General features: G+C 41.4%; 1 protein-coding gene across 1 annotated transcript in view; it reads left to right on the top strand.

The window, feature by feature from the left end:
- Window positions 1-936: 936 nt before the first annotated feature.
- The window catches only part of LOC135499413 (low-density lipoprotein receptor-related protein 2-like), a 59,779-nt gene continuing 45,299 nt past the window's right edge, over window positions 937-15,416 (top strand). Inside the window, exons 1-14 of the mRNA XM_064790156.1 lie at window positions 937-1,012; window positions 3,903-4,040; window positions 6,478-6,594; window positions 7,022-7,147; window positions 7,690-7,812; window positions 8,517-8,642; window positions 9,208-9,368; window positions 9,832-10,049; window positions 10,964-11,206; window positions 11,870-12,078; window positions 12,421-12,564; window positions 13,350-13,568; window positions 14,126-14,324; window positions 14,951-15,127. Of these exons, the coding sequence (XP_064646226.1) occupies window positions 937-1,012; window positions 3,903-4,040; window positions 6,478-6,594; window positions 7,022-7,147; window positions 7,690-7,812; window positions 8,517-8,642; window positions 9,208-9,368; window positions 9,832-10,049; window positions 10,964-11,206; window positions 11,870-12,078; window positions 12,421-12,564; window positions 13,350-13,568; window positions 14,126-14,324; window positions 14,951-15,127 (2,276 nt within the window). The remainder of the gene's footprint in view (window positions 1,013-3,902; window positions 4,041-6,477; window positions 6,595-7,021; window positions 7,148-7,689; window positions 7,813-8,516; window positions 8,643-9,207; window positions 9,369-9,831; window positions 10,050-10,963; window positions 11,207-11,869; window positions 12,079-12,420; window positions 12,565-13,349; window positions 13,569-14,125; window positions 14,325-14,950; window positions 15,128-15,416) is intronic.

Raw genomic sequence — 15,416 nt, 5'->3', positions numbered from 1 at the left:
AAATCGCTCGTTTAAGGGCCCGGAGCTGTGCTGACTGAGTAAATCGCTTTGAAAAATAGCATAGGCCTACATGCAAGCAAACCGGTGTGACAGCGGATATAGTCCCCCTGGAGTCATAGTCCGGTAGCATTGTATTTGACCAATTAAGCAGCATGATCTATTGTACCGCTAACCCTAACCAAAACATTTAGCAATGCGGGCTATTGTTACACGGACTATCAGCCCTAGGACTACTATCCCTTGCACACCGGACTTGGGACGGTACACTGTAATTTACCCAGGCAATGCCGACTTTAAAAATATGTTACTTAGCCGTTATACCAACCCAGCTGCCCCAAGCGCCCCCCCCCCCCCCCCCCCCAACCCAAAGGTCTTTACTGACTGAACTACGTCAATATGTTTATTTTTTGAAAGAAGACACCTTTCTTCATATTTTCAACAATTAAAGTCGCAAACTTAAGAGCGGCTCTTCAGGGTTTACAACACCATTCCCTTGCAATTGCAGCGGTTCGAACTACGGACCTCACTTGTCCTCGGCTGATATAGGGGTTCCAGGTGGCTATAGGTGGCTAGGTCTACATCACCATCACATCTCAGAACAATGAAGTCTGCTCTTTCATTGATATCTCTAATCTTGTGATAACGATTTTGAGCGTAATGGGTTAATCCCCTTTCTTCAACCCATCGCTATGTAATCCGTGCAACATGTAATCCGTGCTAATAAATCCCAGCTAATTCCAATAAATTTATACAACATCAGCAACCCACCACGTGATACTTGTAACCACTCTACGTATGCTTGTTACCGGGCCCATTGTCTCATTCTATTCAGCCTCACTGTACTGCAAAGTTGGGGGCGGATCTTTCTATGTTGGACTAAGAATTAACGTTTTTTCTCCAATTTTGTGCAGATTTCTGCTGTAAATCTGCGCAACAATGTTTTATCTCAACATTCCATTGCTTTTAGGAGTATTTTTCGTAGGATTTGCACATTCGCAGTCGCCAAAACCAGGTAATCAACTTTATCTACTCTTCCTTATACTATAGACGCTTTAGACACTACACTGACTAGTTGGTCACTAAAAACCCCGCTATAAACTTTAAAGTGCGCGCATCTTGTATCATGTCTTCCAATGTGTTCCTGTGCAAAGTTTTCTAAACTTTTAGTGTGACTGCTTGTTTTCAAGATACTATAATAATGACCACTTTAGCTGTTGGTGACTTCGTTTATGAACTGCATTGCCGCATGCTATCCCCCACTAAAACTGGCCTGATTGATGTGTGTGGCCTCGGGCAAATCACTGACACTTCTGTCTGATTGGGTGTGTGATGGACTTCGGAAGTTTGGCCAATGACACTACATGTACTTGTCTGTCTAATTAAAGTATGGCCTTGGACTGGTCACTTGTTGGTCTGATGAATATTTGGCTTTAGACAAGTGACTGGTCCTTAGCACTTATCAGTCCCGATGGTGTCCTTATAGAGAGGTACTACTGTAGCTGTTCATGGCTAGGGCAATAGCCCAGTGGCGAGGATTCAGGGGGTGCATGGCCATGAGGCACGCATGGCCCTTTTTGTTGGAGGGCAACAATTTTTTTGGGGTCCCTCTCCACAAGGAGCCAATGACTACTTCTAGCTTAGACCTTGGATGTCCAGAAGTGTCCACATTTTCTGTAGGATTATCCCCAACTTGTTTCCAATATCACACCTTTTGCTGCCTACCACCTTTCTAAAATTTCTAGTCGAGCAGACTAACTTTTAAACTTCAACAGAAAATACTAAGAATGTACACTGTAGCAAAAGTATTCTCTCCATGGATACAATGTATACAACTAATTGGCAATTAAAGTAACATGTTTAATTTCTTACCACTATTAGAGTTTGAATGATTGCCCTATAATAGTTTACTATTTGACATAAGTTGTACAACTTTCATGATGCAATTTCCCAACACTACATGATTAAACTGTTTTAACTCTTTTTAAAACAGCATTTTTGTCAGAACTTGAAATCCTAAAGCAATTAGAACTCATTCAAAATGAAGTAAAATGCCAATGTCAAGGGGGGGAGTTTGTTCTCTGAAGAACAAAGAAGAAAGAAGTGACTCCCACCCTTGAAATTGGCCCTTTATTTTGAAATACAACTGTACATGTAGTTCTAATAGCTTTAGGATTTCAAGCTCTTGCTGAAATGGTGGTGCCTATGGTCAAAAAGCTCATTTGAAATTTAATGGGACTGAATTTTTATAAAGTGAACTTTGTTTGCCAACCAGTTTTGACATTAAAATGCATGTGTTAACCAGAATACTGCAATGAATAAGGACTTTAACTGTTTAAGGATATGCCAGGGCCTATTTCCAAGCTATAATAATTATTTAAACCATCTTTGATATAGTTAGTGATGGATTATTGATGGAGCGTTGCTGCTGACCAATCAAAATGATACTAAAGTAATGTAATGTAAATACCTAATTGATAAATCACCCTAGTTGGATTTATTTGCGGTTTGGTTTTTATAGGGCAGTAGTGGAGCCAGCAGCTGGGTTGTGTTTGATAAATAGGCCTATTTATGCAGAGCTGTGTACCCAAAATACATGTAAGCTATATCAGGCCCAGAACCCTAATAAATACTACTTTGTATTGTCAGATATCTTTGGGTTATCAGTTCTCTAACCTGATTCTGTTGTGTTGACAGCTTTAGAAAAACTTTAGGCCTAAATGTAATTTATGGGTGCAGAAGATGTAACTTAGTTTTCTTTGTACAGTGGAGCCTCCCTTAGCAGACACCTCTCTACATTGTTTCCATTCAATTTGACCTACCTCTCTAATCAGGACTCCTCCCTACTGTGGACAGCATTTGTCAGTTCTGAGGGTGTCCTTAATAGAAAGGTTCTACTGTATATGAAGGATAAGACTATGCCGACTTGTGGTAGTTTTTATTGTTTTGGCCCGAAATAGCACTGAATGTATCTTAGCTTTGTAAAGTGGAACCTCCCGTAGTTGACACCTCTCTATTAGTATTAAGGACAACCTCTCTATTAAGGTAACTAGTTTTGGTCCCAAATTGGTTATTTTCATTCAGTTTGACCTCTCTAATCAGGACACCTCTCTATTAAGGAAGGCACTTCTCAGTCCAAAGGGTGTCCTTAATAGAGAGGTTCTACTGTACTTGTGACAAGGAAAACTCCATTTTGTCTATCTTGAATGTAGGCCTGACACATCTTAAATCATGGGATGTAAAACTACATATTTCATCTATTTCATCTTTGGAGGATGCAACATGATGTGTATATCTTTACTTTATGATTGAAGGATTCAACACTATGTTATCACTATTTCATCTTCAGGGTGTAACGTGACATGATCTCTATCATATCTTTCGAGAATGTAACACGCCATGTATCTATATTTTACTTTTCTTGGATGTAACATTACATTGTATATTTTGTCCTTCTAGGATGTAACACTACATGTATCTCTTTTATCTTTATAGGATGTAACACTACATGTATCTCTTTTACCTTTATAGCATGTAACACTACATGTATCTCTCTTTTATCTTTGTAGGATGTAAGTAACACTACATGTATCTCTTTTATCTTTATAGGATGTAACACTACGTGTATCTCTTTTATCTTTATAGAATGTAACACTACATGTATCTCTTTTACCTTTATATGATGTAACACTACATGTATCTCTCTTTTATCTTTGTAGGATGTAACACTACATGTATCTCTTTTATCTTTATAGGATGTAACACTACGTGTAACTCTTTTACCTTTATAGGATGTAACACTACATGTATCTCTCTTTTATCTTTGTAGGATGTAACACTACATGTATCTCTCTTTTATCTTTGTAGGATGTAACACTACATGTATCTCTCTTTTATCTTTGTAGGATGTAACACTACGTGTATCTCGGAAGAGAAACAGTTTCCCTATTTCCAATGTGATAACTGTGATTGTGTATTACTGGATGATTTTTGTGACAAAGACCAAGACTGTTTGGATGGCAGTGATGAGCCAGCGAATTGCTGTGAGTATGCTAATCCAACCACCCCCCACCCCCCACCCCCCACCACGCATCTAGGACTACACCAGTCCATCTAGTTTACTGTGTCTCTGCAGCACTGTGATCAATCGGACACTTATATCATATTACAGGAAAGAGTCCACTGACCAGATTCTTCGGCTTGAAATAATAGGCCCAAATTCATAAAGGGCGTTTTAGGGTTAGACATGTACAACTGCTCTCTAATCAGTTTCAGGGCCTATTCATATTCTGTGAAGATTCACATGAAGGGCCAGAATCTGTCTATTCAGGAGTTAAACGCTGTTTTAAGCTAAACACCCTTTATGAATTTGGCCCAGTGTTCACGCTGCACTTATCACGATTCACTTGTCACGAGTTAAATTGAATTTGACTTGAAAACATGACATGAGGGTGAAAAGTGACCTAGAAAATCATACGTAGCCCTCCTCTTTAGAAATAACTTGGTCATTCTTTATGTCACTCATGAAAAGTGAACACTGTCACGTTACATGTGAACGTGAACTCAGTATCATTGCCACCTTTGGTATTTATGATGGTGAGTTCCTTTTGGCCAACAAAATGTCTCCCCTCGACAAGGTTATATCCCAGTTGAATTATGCACTTACCACCCTCACTTAGTACCCCTTTGACCACAGCAGGCACATCTAGACGTGGTGGAATAAATGTGACCCACCACGGCAAAATGAGTCGCATATCGCACAGAAGATGAGCCTAAAATGACACCAGGACATAATAGAATACATTGATATGCTCAGATTTCACAAAAGGCAGACATAGTGAAAGGAATAACCGGTCTGTCTCAAGCTGTCGAGCTCAGAGCCACATGCGACTCATGTTGTCATGGCGGGTCACAAATATGGAAGCATGAATTCGATGGGAAGGCAGTGTGCCTTGCAAAGTGCGTTGTCGCCCCAGCAGTTTTACAGAATCGGAGCCAGTCATGCATTACAATGTATACTAGGATTCTAGGGCATTTGCCCCCCTAGGACTTCTGCCCCCCTAGGACATCTGCCCCCCGGACATTTTCCCCCCGGACATTAGCCCCCCTAGGACTTCTGCCCCCCTAGGACGTCTGCCCCCCGGACATTTACCACCGGGGACAGTCAAAGAGAACTTGGATGAGTCGGTCAGTCCAAGAGTAGCAGGATGATCAGCTTTGGCCTGTATTAATAGATTTAAGAGCATACTTATGTGCATTACTCCAGGGCAATCCATAGGTCAAATGTAAGAATGGTAAGGATTGCTTTATTTCTTTTAAATGAAAATTACTGAAGGTAGCAGAATTACTGAAGGTAGCAGGTAGGCCACCCTTCAGTAATTTTCAGCACAAAATAATTTAAATAATGATTACCTTCTTTGACCTGTACTATAACTTCATTTCTTGATTGGTTGTGATGGTGGAAGGAGACGGAGGTGTCATGTGAAGTTTTCTATTTTAATCAAACAACAAACACGTTTCAAAACATCAGATATACATGTACATGTACTAAAAATAGATTTACAGAAACATTGTATGACAGAGGCATTTCTCAGAAAAGGAGTATCATTAGGCCACTTTAAAAAAAAGCTGGTTAGCGTCCTTGCTTCTGGGAGGAGGTGGGTAGGGGGAGGTGTTTTTGTTTTTTTTAATTCATTTTAAGGCTGAAAATATAGCTGCTGAGCAAATAAAAAAAAATCTGAATCATGATAAAATCCGGGTAGGTGTACATTCTAGTGTAAAATGCACTATACATTTTTTTTGGCTCTCGAGCACTTTGTCGGGTAGGAAGGGGGACGCCAACTAACTTTTTTTTTATTCGGGCTTAGCTACGCAAGCCTATCCCTTCACAAGCATCGGAATAGCATTCCGCGACGTTACTATATATAGAATTATCGTTACTATAAATAGAAAAGATGTATTCAGAAATCCTATGGGGGCTAATGTCCGGGGGGCAAATGTCCGGGGGGCAGATGTCCTAGGGGGCAGAAGTCATAGGGGGGCTAATGTCCGGGGGGCAAAAATCCGGGGGCAGATGTCCTAGGGAGGCAGAAGTCCTAGGGGGGCTAATGTCCGGGGGGCAAAAATCCGGGGGGCAGATGTCCTAGGGGGGCAGAAGTCCGGGGGCAGAAGTCCGGGGGGCAAATGTCCAGGGGGGAAGTGTCCTGATACCGTATACTAGAAAGGCCTACTCATCTATAATTGAGTTTTACTTCTTTGTTTTTGCCTAAAGAAAGTTTGTCGCAGAGACATTTAGTACAGTGAGCAATAAAAAATCGCTTGTCTGCAGATCAATCTGATCAACGCCGGATGTCATACTTATTGCAGGTTGCAGCGATGATTAATTCGTGTTGCTGGCACCTGCGATGACCACGGCAGACATTTGGTGAAGGGCTCGATTTCTCTGATGTCCATGGTAAACTGTTTTTCTTTTCACTTCAGCTGCTTCATCATGTGTTGGCCTCCATTTTACCTGCGGTAATGGCCAGTGTCTCCCTCTACATTACCTTTGTAACGGACTGGTAGAATGTGCTGATGCGACTGATGAGGTGAATTGTGGTAAGTCAGAGTGTAATGTCTAAAATCGGCCCGGGACTTGATTGCACTGGGCTGGACTCCTGTGGGAGTCTGACCTTAGATCGGTTTTCCGAGGGGTACAGTTAACGAATAGGTCCCAGAGTAACATGCAAACTTGGTACACACATAGCTGTACTATTCTTCACATCAAAAGGCATCTGCATAGTGAATACAACAATATTCCATGTAGCTGTTACTCTGCGCGTTGACAAAATTGTCAAATTGCTGGAAACAGCCAAATAGGGCCAGGTTACCAACCTACTAGTACAAGACCAAGACTCCCTGGTCCAGGAGGTTTTCGTGACCCTGCTAATAATTCACCAAGATACAAGTAGCCTACATGGGTTTCCTATAGATTTCACACTATGTTGAGGTGAAATTTTAATCACATGATCTTATCCTTCTCCAGCCATACCCAAAGACCCTTGCCAGCCAAATCACTGGTACTGTGAGAAGGAAGGTCGATGTGTGCCTCTCCCAAAAGTTTGCGATGGAAATAATGATTGTAAAGACGGCGCAGATGAACAGTGTGCTGGTAAGTTTTTTTCTCTTACTTTTAACTCTTTTGCTACTGTATCCGGTATTTACCGGGTCTGTACACTGCGTAAAACTGGCCGCAGTAATGTGTACTGCTAAATTTTCCCAAAGTTCTATCATTCAACCATAGTCCCTTTAAGTCTTTGGTTGGCACTCAACTCAATGAACACTTCATTCCAAAGATTGGGTAATGCTAGCTATTTTACAATAAAGCTTTTCCTATATTAAAGCAAAGTTGGGATCCAGGCCGCCTGGTACATACCGGGTGCAGGCCAGGGGTAGGTTCACTTCAAAAACTCTGCGGTAGCCCAGTGCCTGCTCTAGCCAGTCTTAAAAATAGCAGGGAATGTCCAAAAGTATATATGATGATTGATATTGTTAGTCAAGCCAATGGTTTTGTGTATCTCTTTCAATTGAAAATTCTGGAAAATGAAATGAATGAGTCCAAGTGATTCTTTGGCACTTAGCCTATTTTAAAAATATTTTGACCCTGGTTAGGGAAAATCACTACTGGACTTGAGTGGTCTTATCCATTTTTAGCTTTAAGTGATAGTTGTTCGTTGATGTCATGTGAATACGGATGCAGGAAGACCCCTACTGGTAGTGTCTGTTACTGCGCCGAAGGCTATCAGGTGAACAGTCAGAACAAGAGAGCGTGCGTGGGTAAGTATACTCAGATTAGACTCATTGTGACAGAGACATCTGTCACTGGTCCTTGGCCAACTACTCCCTGGTAAATTCACCCCAAGGTGACTAGTTGGTGGATAGTTGATCCCAAGGTGACAGGTTTCTGGTTAATTTAGTCCAGCGATAACTGGTCTGTGGGTAATTGCTCCCCAGATATATAACTAGTCCCTGGGTAACTGATCCCAAGCTAACTAGCTCCTGGGTAATTGATCCCAGTTAGCTAGTCCATGGGTATTTGATTCCAAATTACTACTCCCTGGGTAATTGATCCACAACTAACTAGACCCTGGGTAATTGATTCCAAATAGCTCGTCCGTGGGCAACTGATCCCCAGACACTAAGTCCTTGGGTAATTGATCTCGAGATAACTAGTCCATGGTAACTGATCCCTAGTTAACTAGTCCCTGGGTAATTGATTCCAAATAGCTAGTCTGTGGGCAACTGATCCCCAGACACTAAGTCCTTGGGTAATTGATCTCGAGATAACTAGTCCATGGTAACTGATCCCTAGTTAACTTAAGTCCCTGGGTAATTGATCCCCAATTGCAAGTCGGGTAATTGATCTCGAGATAACTAGTCCATGGTAAATGATCCCCAGATAACTAGTCCCTTGTAAATGGATCCAAGCTAACTTTGGCCAATACTCTCCCTTTAAAAAATCATTTGTGATTTTATTTCAGACTTAGATGAGTGCAGCTCGTGGGGTTACTGCGACCAGACGTGTGAAAACATGGTGGGCTCATATAAATGTTCATGTCAGGCGGGATACACTCTAGTCGGAAGTGGGACATGCCAGACGACAGATCGTAAGTCCTATTCCCTCAATACTGTAAACAACCAAATTTCATCTTTGTGAGTCTCAAAAATTACTGAAAAAATAAATTTTAAAGACTTTTTTGGCGATTTATACCGAGTTCTCCCCTTCGGTTTTCCATCAATTTTGGCACATCTAGTAAGGACACATGACATCATACCCGGGTTTTTGATTTGACATACTTTTCAAGGTCACAGAGGTCAACTTTGAAAATTTCAACCAACATGGCATGTTTTCTTACGATGTGACCTAGATCATTCTAAACTTATACAAAGATGCCTCGAGGCAAGTCCTACCCAAACGACCAACTACAGTCCAGATTCGATTACAAATGTGGCCACCAGGGGGCAAAGTTAAAAAAATCATCGATGAAATCAAAAGCACCCATCATGTCTACCATAACCATTATACCACATGCAGAAATATTGCATGATTGTCTCCCTGACATCTTACAAACAAGTTCTTCTTCAGGTTCTCCCTTCCATGTTGGCAGGTGAGCACAATGGCCCTGGCCATTTCATTACATAATGCGGTAATTTTTTTCTTAATCATTTCAGGGGACAGCATGCGCATCCTCATCCTGTACGAGGACGCCATCATCAGTATCAAACCTGACGGAACTGACAACAAGACGCTTGTTAAAACAAAAAATGCTGTGGATTTCGATTACCATTTTGATAAGAAGAAACTCGTGTGGGTGGAAAAATATCAACCAATGGTAGGCCTGCTTTGTGATGTTTACAATTACATCCATTATGACCTCAGATTGCGAAGTAATTGATTACTGTAAGGTGACATTGGTCCAATGTGGGTCAAAGTTATCCCGAGCAGTTTCCACCCTGCAGCTTGAACCCCAATACAAAAGCTATTTTATTTCTACTGAACCACTGTACAAAAATATGTTAAAAAATAAATCAGTGGGCTTTTATAAAGTTGTCATTGTCTAGCCTAAAAAAAGATTTTGGGAGGTGGGGTAATTTCACCCCCCAGGGCTTATTTCACCCCACTTCACAGTAGTTTCTGTTAAGTCTCCATTTCCAAATTCAATGATCGCGTTTGGAGAAGTCATGCTTCTTGTATGAAAAACCAACACATCTCATACCCAAGTGGTCCCTTTAACAGACTTGACATTTGGATGAAGTTAGTGATCTTGACCTCATAAGATGCTTTTTACTCCTCAGATCTTCATGTCAGACATGCGAGGAAAGCATCGTGCTTCTTTGGACATCAAGGGGGTGGCGTCTATCAAAAGTGTCGTGGTCGACTGGGTCGCCGATTTGATCTACTTCATTGCATCGGAGGGGAAGCGGATTGACGTCATAACGATGGACGGGCAGTACCAGCATCCCGTGACTGAGTTGCAGTATCCCGGCACGCTGGCTATTGATCCAGTCAAAGGGTGAGTCTCACTGAAATGACACTGGCAGCGAAGTGGAAGTGAGACTGGGGATTACAGGGGTGGATCCAGGAACAGAATTAAGAGGGGGCGTGCACTGCATTTCTCATCAAAATTCCTGGTGTTTTCCAAAATTTCTTGGTTAATTTCAATGATTTTTCATGAATTAGGGGGACGTGCATCTGGTGTGCCCACCCCCTAATATTCGTGCCTGGATTGTACCGACGATCCTTGCAGAAGAGCACTCTGCCCCAACTGTGGATTAATTAAGTTGACACTCATGTCTTCGCCAGCAAAAACTACCTCAACTCCTCATGATATCATTCATGAATGGCAAGGTTGATAAACAAATGTGACCCGCTCTACCAAAACTAGGCGCTTGTCGCATCTGAACTTGACAGGTTGATACGGACTTGTTGTTCATTTCCCTATTGTAGACCTTTTGTGAAATGTGACCAAATCAGTTTGTAATAGATTTCACAAAAGGTCTACAATAGGGAAATGAACAACAAGTCCGTATCAACCTGTCGAGTTCAGATGCGACAAGCGCCTAGTTTTGGTAGAGCGAGTCACAAATTTCTCATACGATACATTGCGTTGCGATCCTCATTTGTTTTGGTCTTGTGTTGTCATGCAATCATGTCAACTGAAAAGTATCGGTGAGCTGAGGGTACTGGATTGTTCAATGATCATGTGATGCACGTGATGCACGAGTGATGCACGAGTGAATTAGGCCTGGTTTTGCAAAGACTACATCATGATGTCGACCTTAAGGAATTGAAACTAAACTGGAGGTATTGGCTAGGGTGGGGCCTAAATGTAGACCAAAACCAATGCAATGGTTTGGGGTGCATTTTACAAGTAACATGATCTTTTAAAATTAATTGATGTCACTTATTTTGATACTATCATTTCAGCATGCTGTTCTACACGGACACCAAAAACGTTATGGTTGGTCGGTTACCCATCATGTACGCGTCACCCATTGGTGAACTTCACCTCAAGGTCCCCCTGGTGGTGGGTTTGGACATTAAAGACTGGTTACTCAAGCCGCAGGGGATGCATGTTGACGCGACCAATCATAGGTTGTTTTATACGGACACGTTATTGAACACGATTGCATCGGTGGATTATCTTCCAAGCGTGACTCCAAAAATGAGGTGAGGCTGTATTTTGTTGGAAAGTATATTCAAAGGGACAATTATTTCCTGTTCTTTCAACAATAAGCCCAGATGAACTCAATGACAATTGTTGTATTGGAAGGACCAATTCATCCTTAGCTTTGCTGTGTTGCACAGAAAGAGATTCCATGGTGTCAATTTACACTTTTCACTTGTCCTAAATAGCCTTTTTTAAGGAGATAGCCTCAACCAGATTGGAGGAATTATACATGTAGTTCACTTTAAATGTGTGCAAAAGTCAACAATAAAAGATGATCTGAATATTGCTTTGAGGTATTGATACCTCACCGGCTGTATTGGCTGTCTAACCAATCTACGCGAGTGTGGAGCTAAAATCAGGGCCAAAGCTGAGGAGTTGGCAAAAATGACTGCTCCACGTACTGTGTTTTTGGTGAGACAACCATTGCTGAGAGCAAGGTATTTCTATTCGAAAACACCTAAAACTTTAACAATGAAATGAGATGTTGACTGCTTTTTGACCAACTCAATTGGTCCTTGTTGCCTAACCACAACTGCCGCAGTCAAAAACAAGGCATAGTGCATTATACACTGTAAACATTGGTTCAATGTTACCGATGGGGTTTCAGAATAACTAATCAGTTCTTATTTGAGCCAAGTACACAACTGAAACCTTTTTTTCAGGCGCACCTCCCTCACGGGTGCCAGATTCGCGCCCCATCCTAGCGACGTCTCCGAATTCGAGGACAAAATTTTCTACGTTGACACAGTGAAGATGGGTGTCATCTCAGCCTCGAAGTATAACAACCAAAGTTCGTTCAAACAGATCTATAAAGATACGAAGAAGGAACCGAAGGGGATACAGATATTTCATAATTCGAAGCAACCAGATGGTATGTGTAGTCGATTTCTATAGATTACCCCACAAAAAAGAATATTTTACTGTTGCAACAGTTAAAGGGACAACTTGGGGGTGAGATAAACCTGGCCAGGAGGATAATACCTGTGCTTGCAACCATGGGCGACACTTGTAGCATTACACTAATGCCGATTTACAATACATAATGATTTTCGACAGTGTTGCGAGGCAGTTTTGGTTTTGGTTTTGGGTCTCAAAACGCTAAATTAAAACCTGCATGGTTTTAATTGCACAAAACAGCGAACTATAATCGTGATAAATATTTCCCGGTTTTCAATCTCCGTCATTGATCTATCAACTCCCTCTATTGTTTCAGTACGTAACCCGTGTGCCTACAGTAACTGTTCCCATCTCTGTATCCCGAGTTACGTCAGCGGTGCAGCGGAACTGGGCTTTCGATGCTTCTGCGACGTCGGCTATGATGGAGAGGTCACGAAGTTCGGCAAGGTCAACTGTAAAAGTAAGTGGAAATATATTGTTGTTGTAGCAATAAAAGTAAGCGGAATAAAAGTAAGTGGAAATATATTGTTGTTGTGGCAAGAAAAGTAAGTGGAATAAAAGTAAGTCAAAATATATATTGTTGTTGTAGCAAAAAAGGAAGTGGAATAAAAGGAAGTGGAATGAAAGGAAGTGGAAATATATTGTTGTTGTAACAATAAAAGTAAGTGGAATAAAAGTAAGTGGAATAAAAGGAAGTGGAAATATATTGTTGTAGCAAGAAAAGTAACTGGAATAAAAGGAAGTGGAAATATATTGTTGTTGTAGCAATAAAGGTAAGTGGAATAAAAGGAAGTGGAAATATATTGTTGTTGTAGCAATAAAAGTAAGTGGAATAAAAGTAAGTGGAATAAAAGTAAGTGGAATAAAAGTAAGTGGAAATATATTGTTGTTGTAGCAATAGGCATGGCTGGTGCTTTGATTTCTAGGTGCAGCATTCCGATTTCAATCGCCTCTTTTCTGTCCACTTTATTCATTGGATAGTGAAAAGAACAGGCGGTGCGGTGGAATGTAGAATATCCCAATCTGTCATTCCTACTGTCACGTGACTGTCGATTGGTCATGTGACTGTCGATTGGCCACGTGACTGTCGATTGGCCATGTGACTGTCAGAATGGAACCCTATTGCGGGCACTCTATCCACATGTTCATCATGCCAAATCGGGCTAATTGATCTGAGTCGGGCTTTAAACAGGAGATGAGATGGTTTGTGGTGTCATAATTTGCCCTGTGTCTTTTATCTTGCAGAAATGGAAAACTTCCTCATTTACTCTCTTCTCTACACCGTTGAGGGAGTCCACATGAACACGACCTCTACCGATCAGATCATCCGGCCAGCCTTCTCCCCAATAGTTGCACCACACAGAGGAAAGGTGGAGGCACTGGACATTGACACACATGATGGGTATATCTATTACGGGGATGTACGCAGTAACTTTATTTATAGGGTTAAGGCTGATGGTTCAGGTAGGGGTTATTGTATATAAAAGGAATGCATTTCTAAATACAGCAAGAACGAATGCCTGTCTGATGAAGTCTGTTCCTATGTAAAAGTCCAACTTACTCCAAGTGCCTTATTACTAGGCACTGCTGTTAAACCACACAGTAAGGCCCGGGTTTAAACGCAAAAAACCCTGAGTTTCTACCTGTGGGTTCAGAGAAAGTTATAATCTAGACTCTTTGCTGTCTGTGAGACATAAATGTGAGATTGTCAGTGTATCTTGTAGGTAATATACGTCCCTGGCTAGCTAAAGATCACACAGAGCTGAATGAATAACGAAAACCTGCAATGGACTAAAATCTTCAAAGCAAAATGGGTTGAAGTCTTGAGTCACTTGACCAATTTGGTGCTATGTGAAAAACTGTAGTTAGACACACGCCATGTGAGAGTACACCAATGAAAAAGATGGGTTGTTAGAGTATTTGATTCAGTGTACTGTGCCAACTTGCTCCTCCACCTGCAGATGCTGATGTAAAGGTTTTGTTCTTAACCATTATGAAATGCATCTGTCTTTTCTGTCTAGATCAAGAAGTAGTAAAAGCAACCGACCTCAACCAAGTCAAGGCGATGGCTTTTGATTGGATATCAAAGAATCTCTACTTCACGGAACAGATCAAAAAGACTATTCGTGTCATCAGCATCCGCAGCACGGAACACCCTATGAAGACGATTATTCGCAACATCTGGCAGCCAAATGGAATCGTGGTCGCACCAAATGACGGGTGAGTAAGAAAAAACGTGCATCCTTTTCATGACACGTTGTCGATTACAATTTGACATGGTGTATCTTTCAGCTGGTCAACCAATCTGTCTTTGCTATGTTCCTTGAAAGAAGTTTGGGATATTAACCACCTAACTCAGTAACTGTGAATCATTGGCGTGATAATTTTTTTGGTTTTGAATGACCACAGTTAACCTGCGGGTTTGGGTAATGACAAGTCCATCAAACTTCCAGCAATGATCAACTGTCATTTCACAAAATTCTCAAACTGAGCATTGAAATATGGCGTGAACTTTCATTTTGAATGCTTTCGTATTGTCAACCAACTCGAGCAGCAAAGTTGCTGATAACACTGAAAACAAGGCTGTTTTACCAATAATGTACATGTTGTAACAAAATATTCCGACCAAAGGCTTAGTCACTAGGCCATTGAGCCGAATTTGCACCTAATGGTAGTGGCATGCCAAAATGCTCCTCCCGCCTTGGAGGAGGAATACTCCCTGGAGAACGACCCCTCAACGTGCAGAGTGAACGCTGAAGAAAAACTTACAAAATAACTTGAGTGACAAAATGATAAAACTCTTGCTTTCATATCCGTCAATTATTTGAGAGTTCTGTCCATTGCAGTTTCATCTTTTGGTCGGAGAGTATGGAATCGGCCAAAACTCGCGGCAGAATCGGACGTGCCTATGGGGATGGGACGAATATAACGTATATCCGTGAATTTGGCGTTGGCATCCCGATGGGTATGATGATTGATCATGCAATGAAGAGGATCTACCTTGCTGATGATCAGTACAATAGGTAAGAATTATTGCTTCATAGCCTAGTGGTTAACACTGCTGGCTACCACGCAAAAGGGTCTGGGTTCGAACCCGGGCAGAACCCATGATTGTATTTCTAGATGAACTGGCATGGCTTTCAAAAATTCCCGGCTCTTCACAGTCCTTCGAATGAGACTTAAAACCGAGGTTCCTTGTATCTGGTGTCTATGCCTGGACAGGTTAAAGACCCCACCAAGTGTGAAACATGAGTATTTTTTTATTTTTTTTATTTTACTCTTTATTAACAACAGAACATACATATACAGGTA

Source organism: Lineus longissimus, chromosome 15, assembly GCF_910592395.1.
Source record: "Lineus longissimus chromosome 15, tnLinLong1.2, whole genome shotgun sequence".
Classification (NCBI taxonomy): Eukaryota; Metazoa; Nemertea; class Pilidiophora; order Heteronemertea; family Lineidae; genus Lineus; species Lineus longissimus.
The sequence above is the reverse complement of the archived record's forward strand: the minus strand, read 5'-3'. Positions and strand labels throughout refer to the sequence as shown.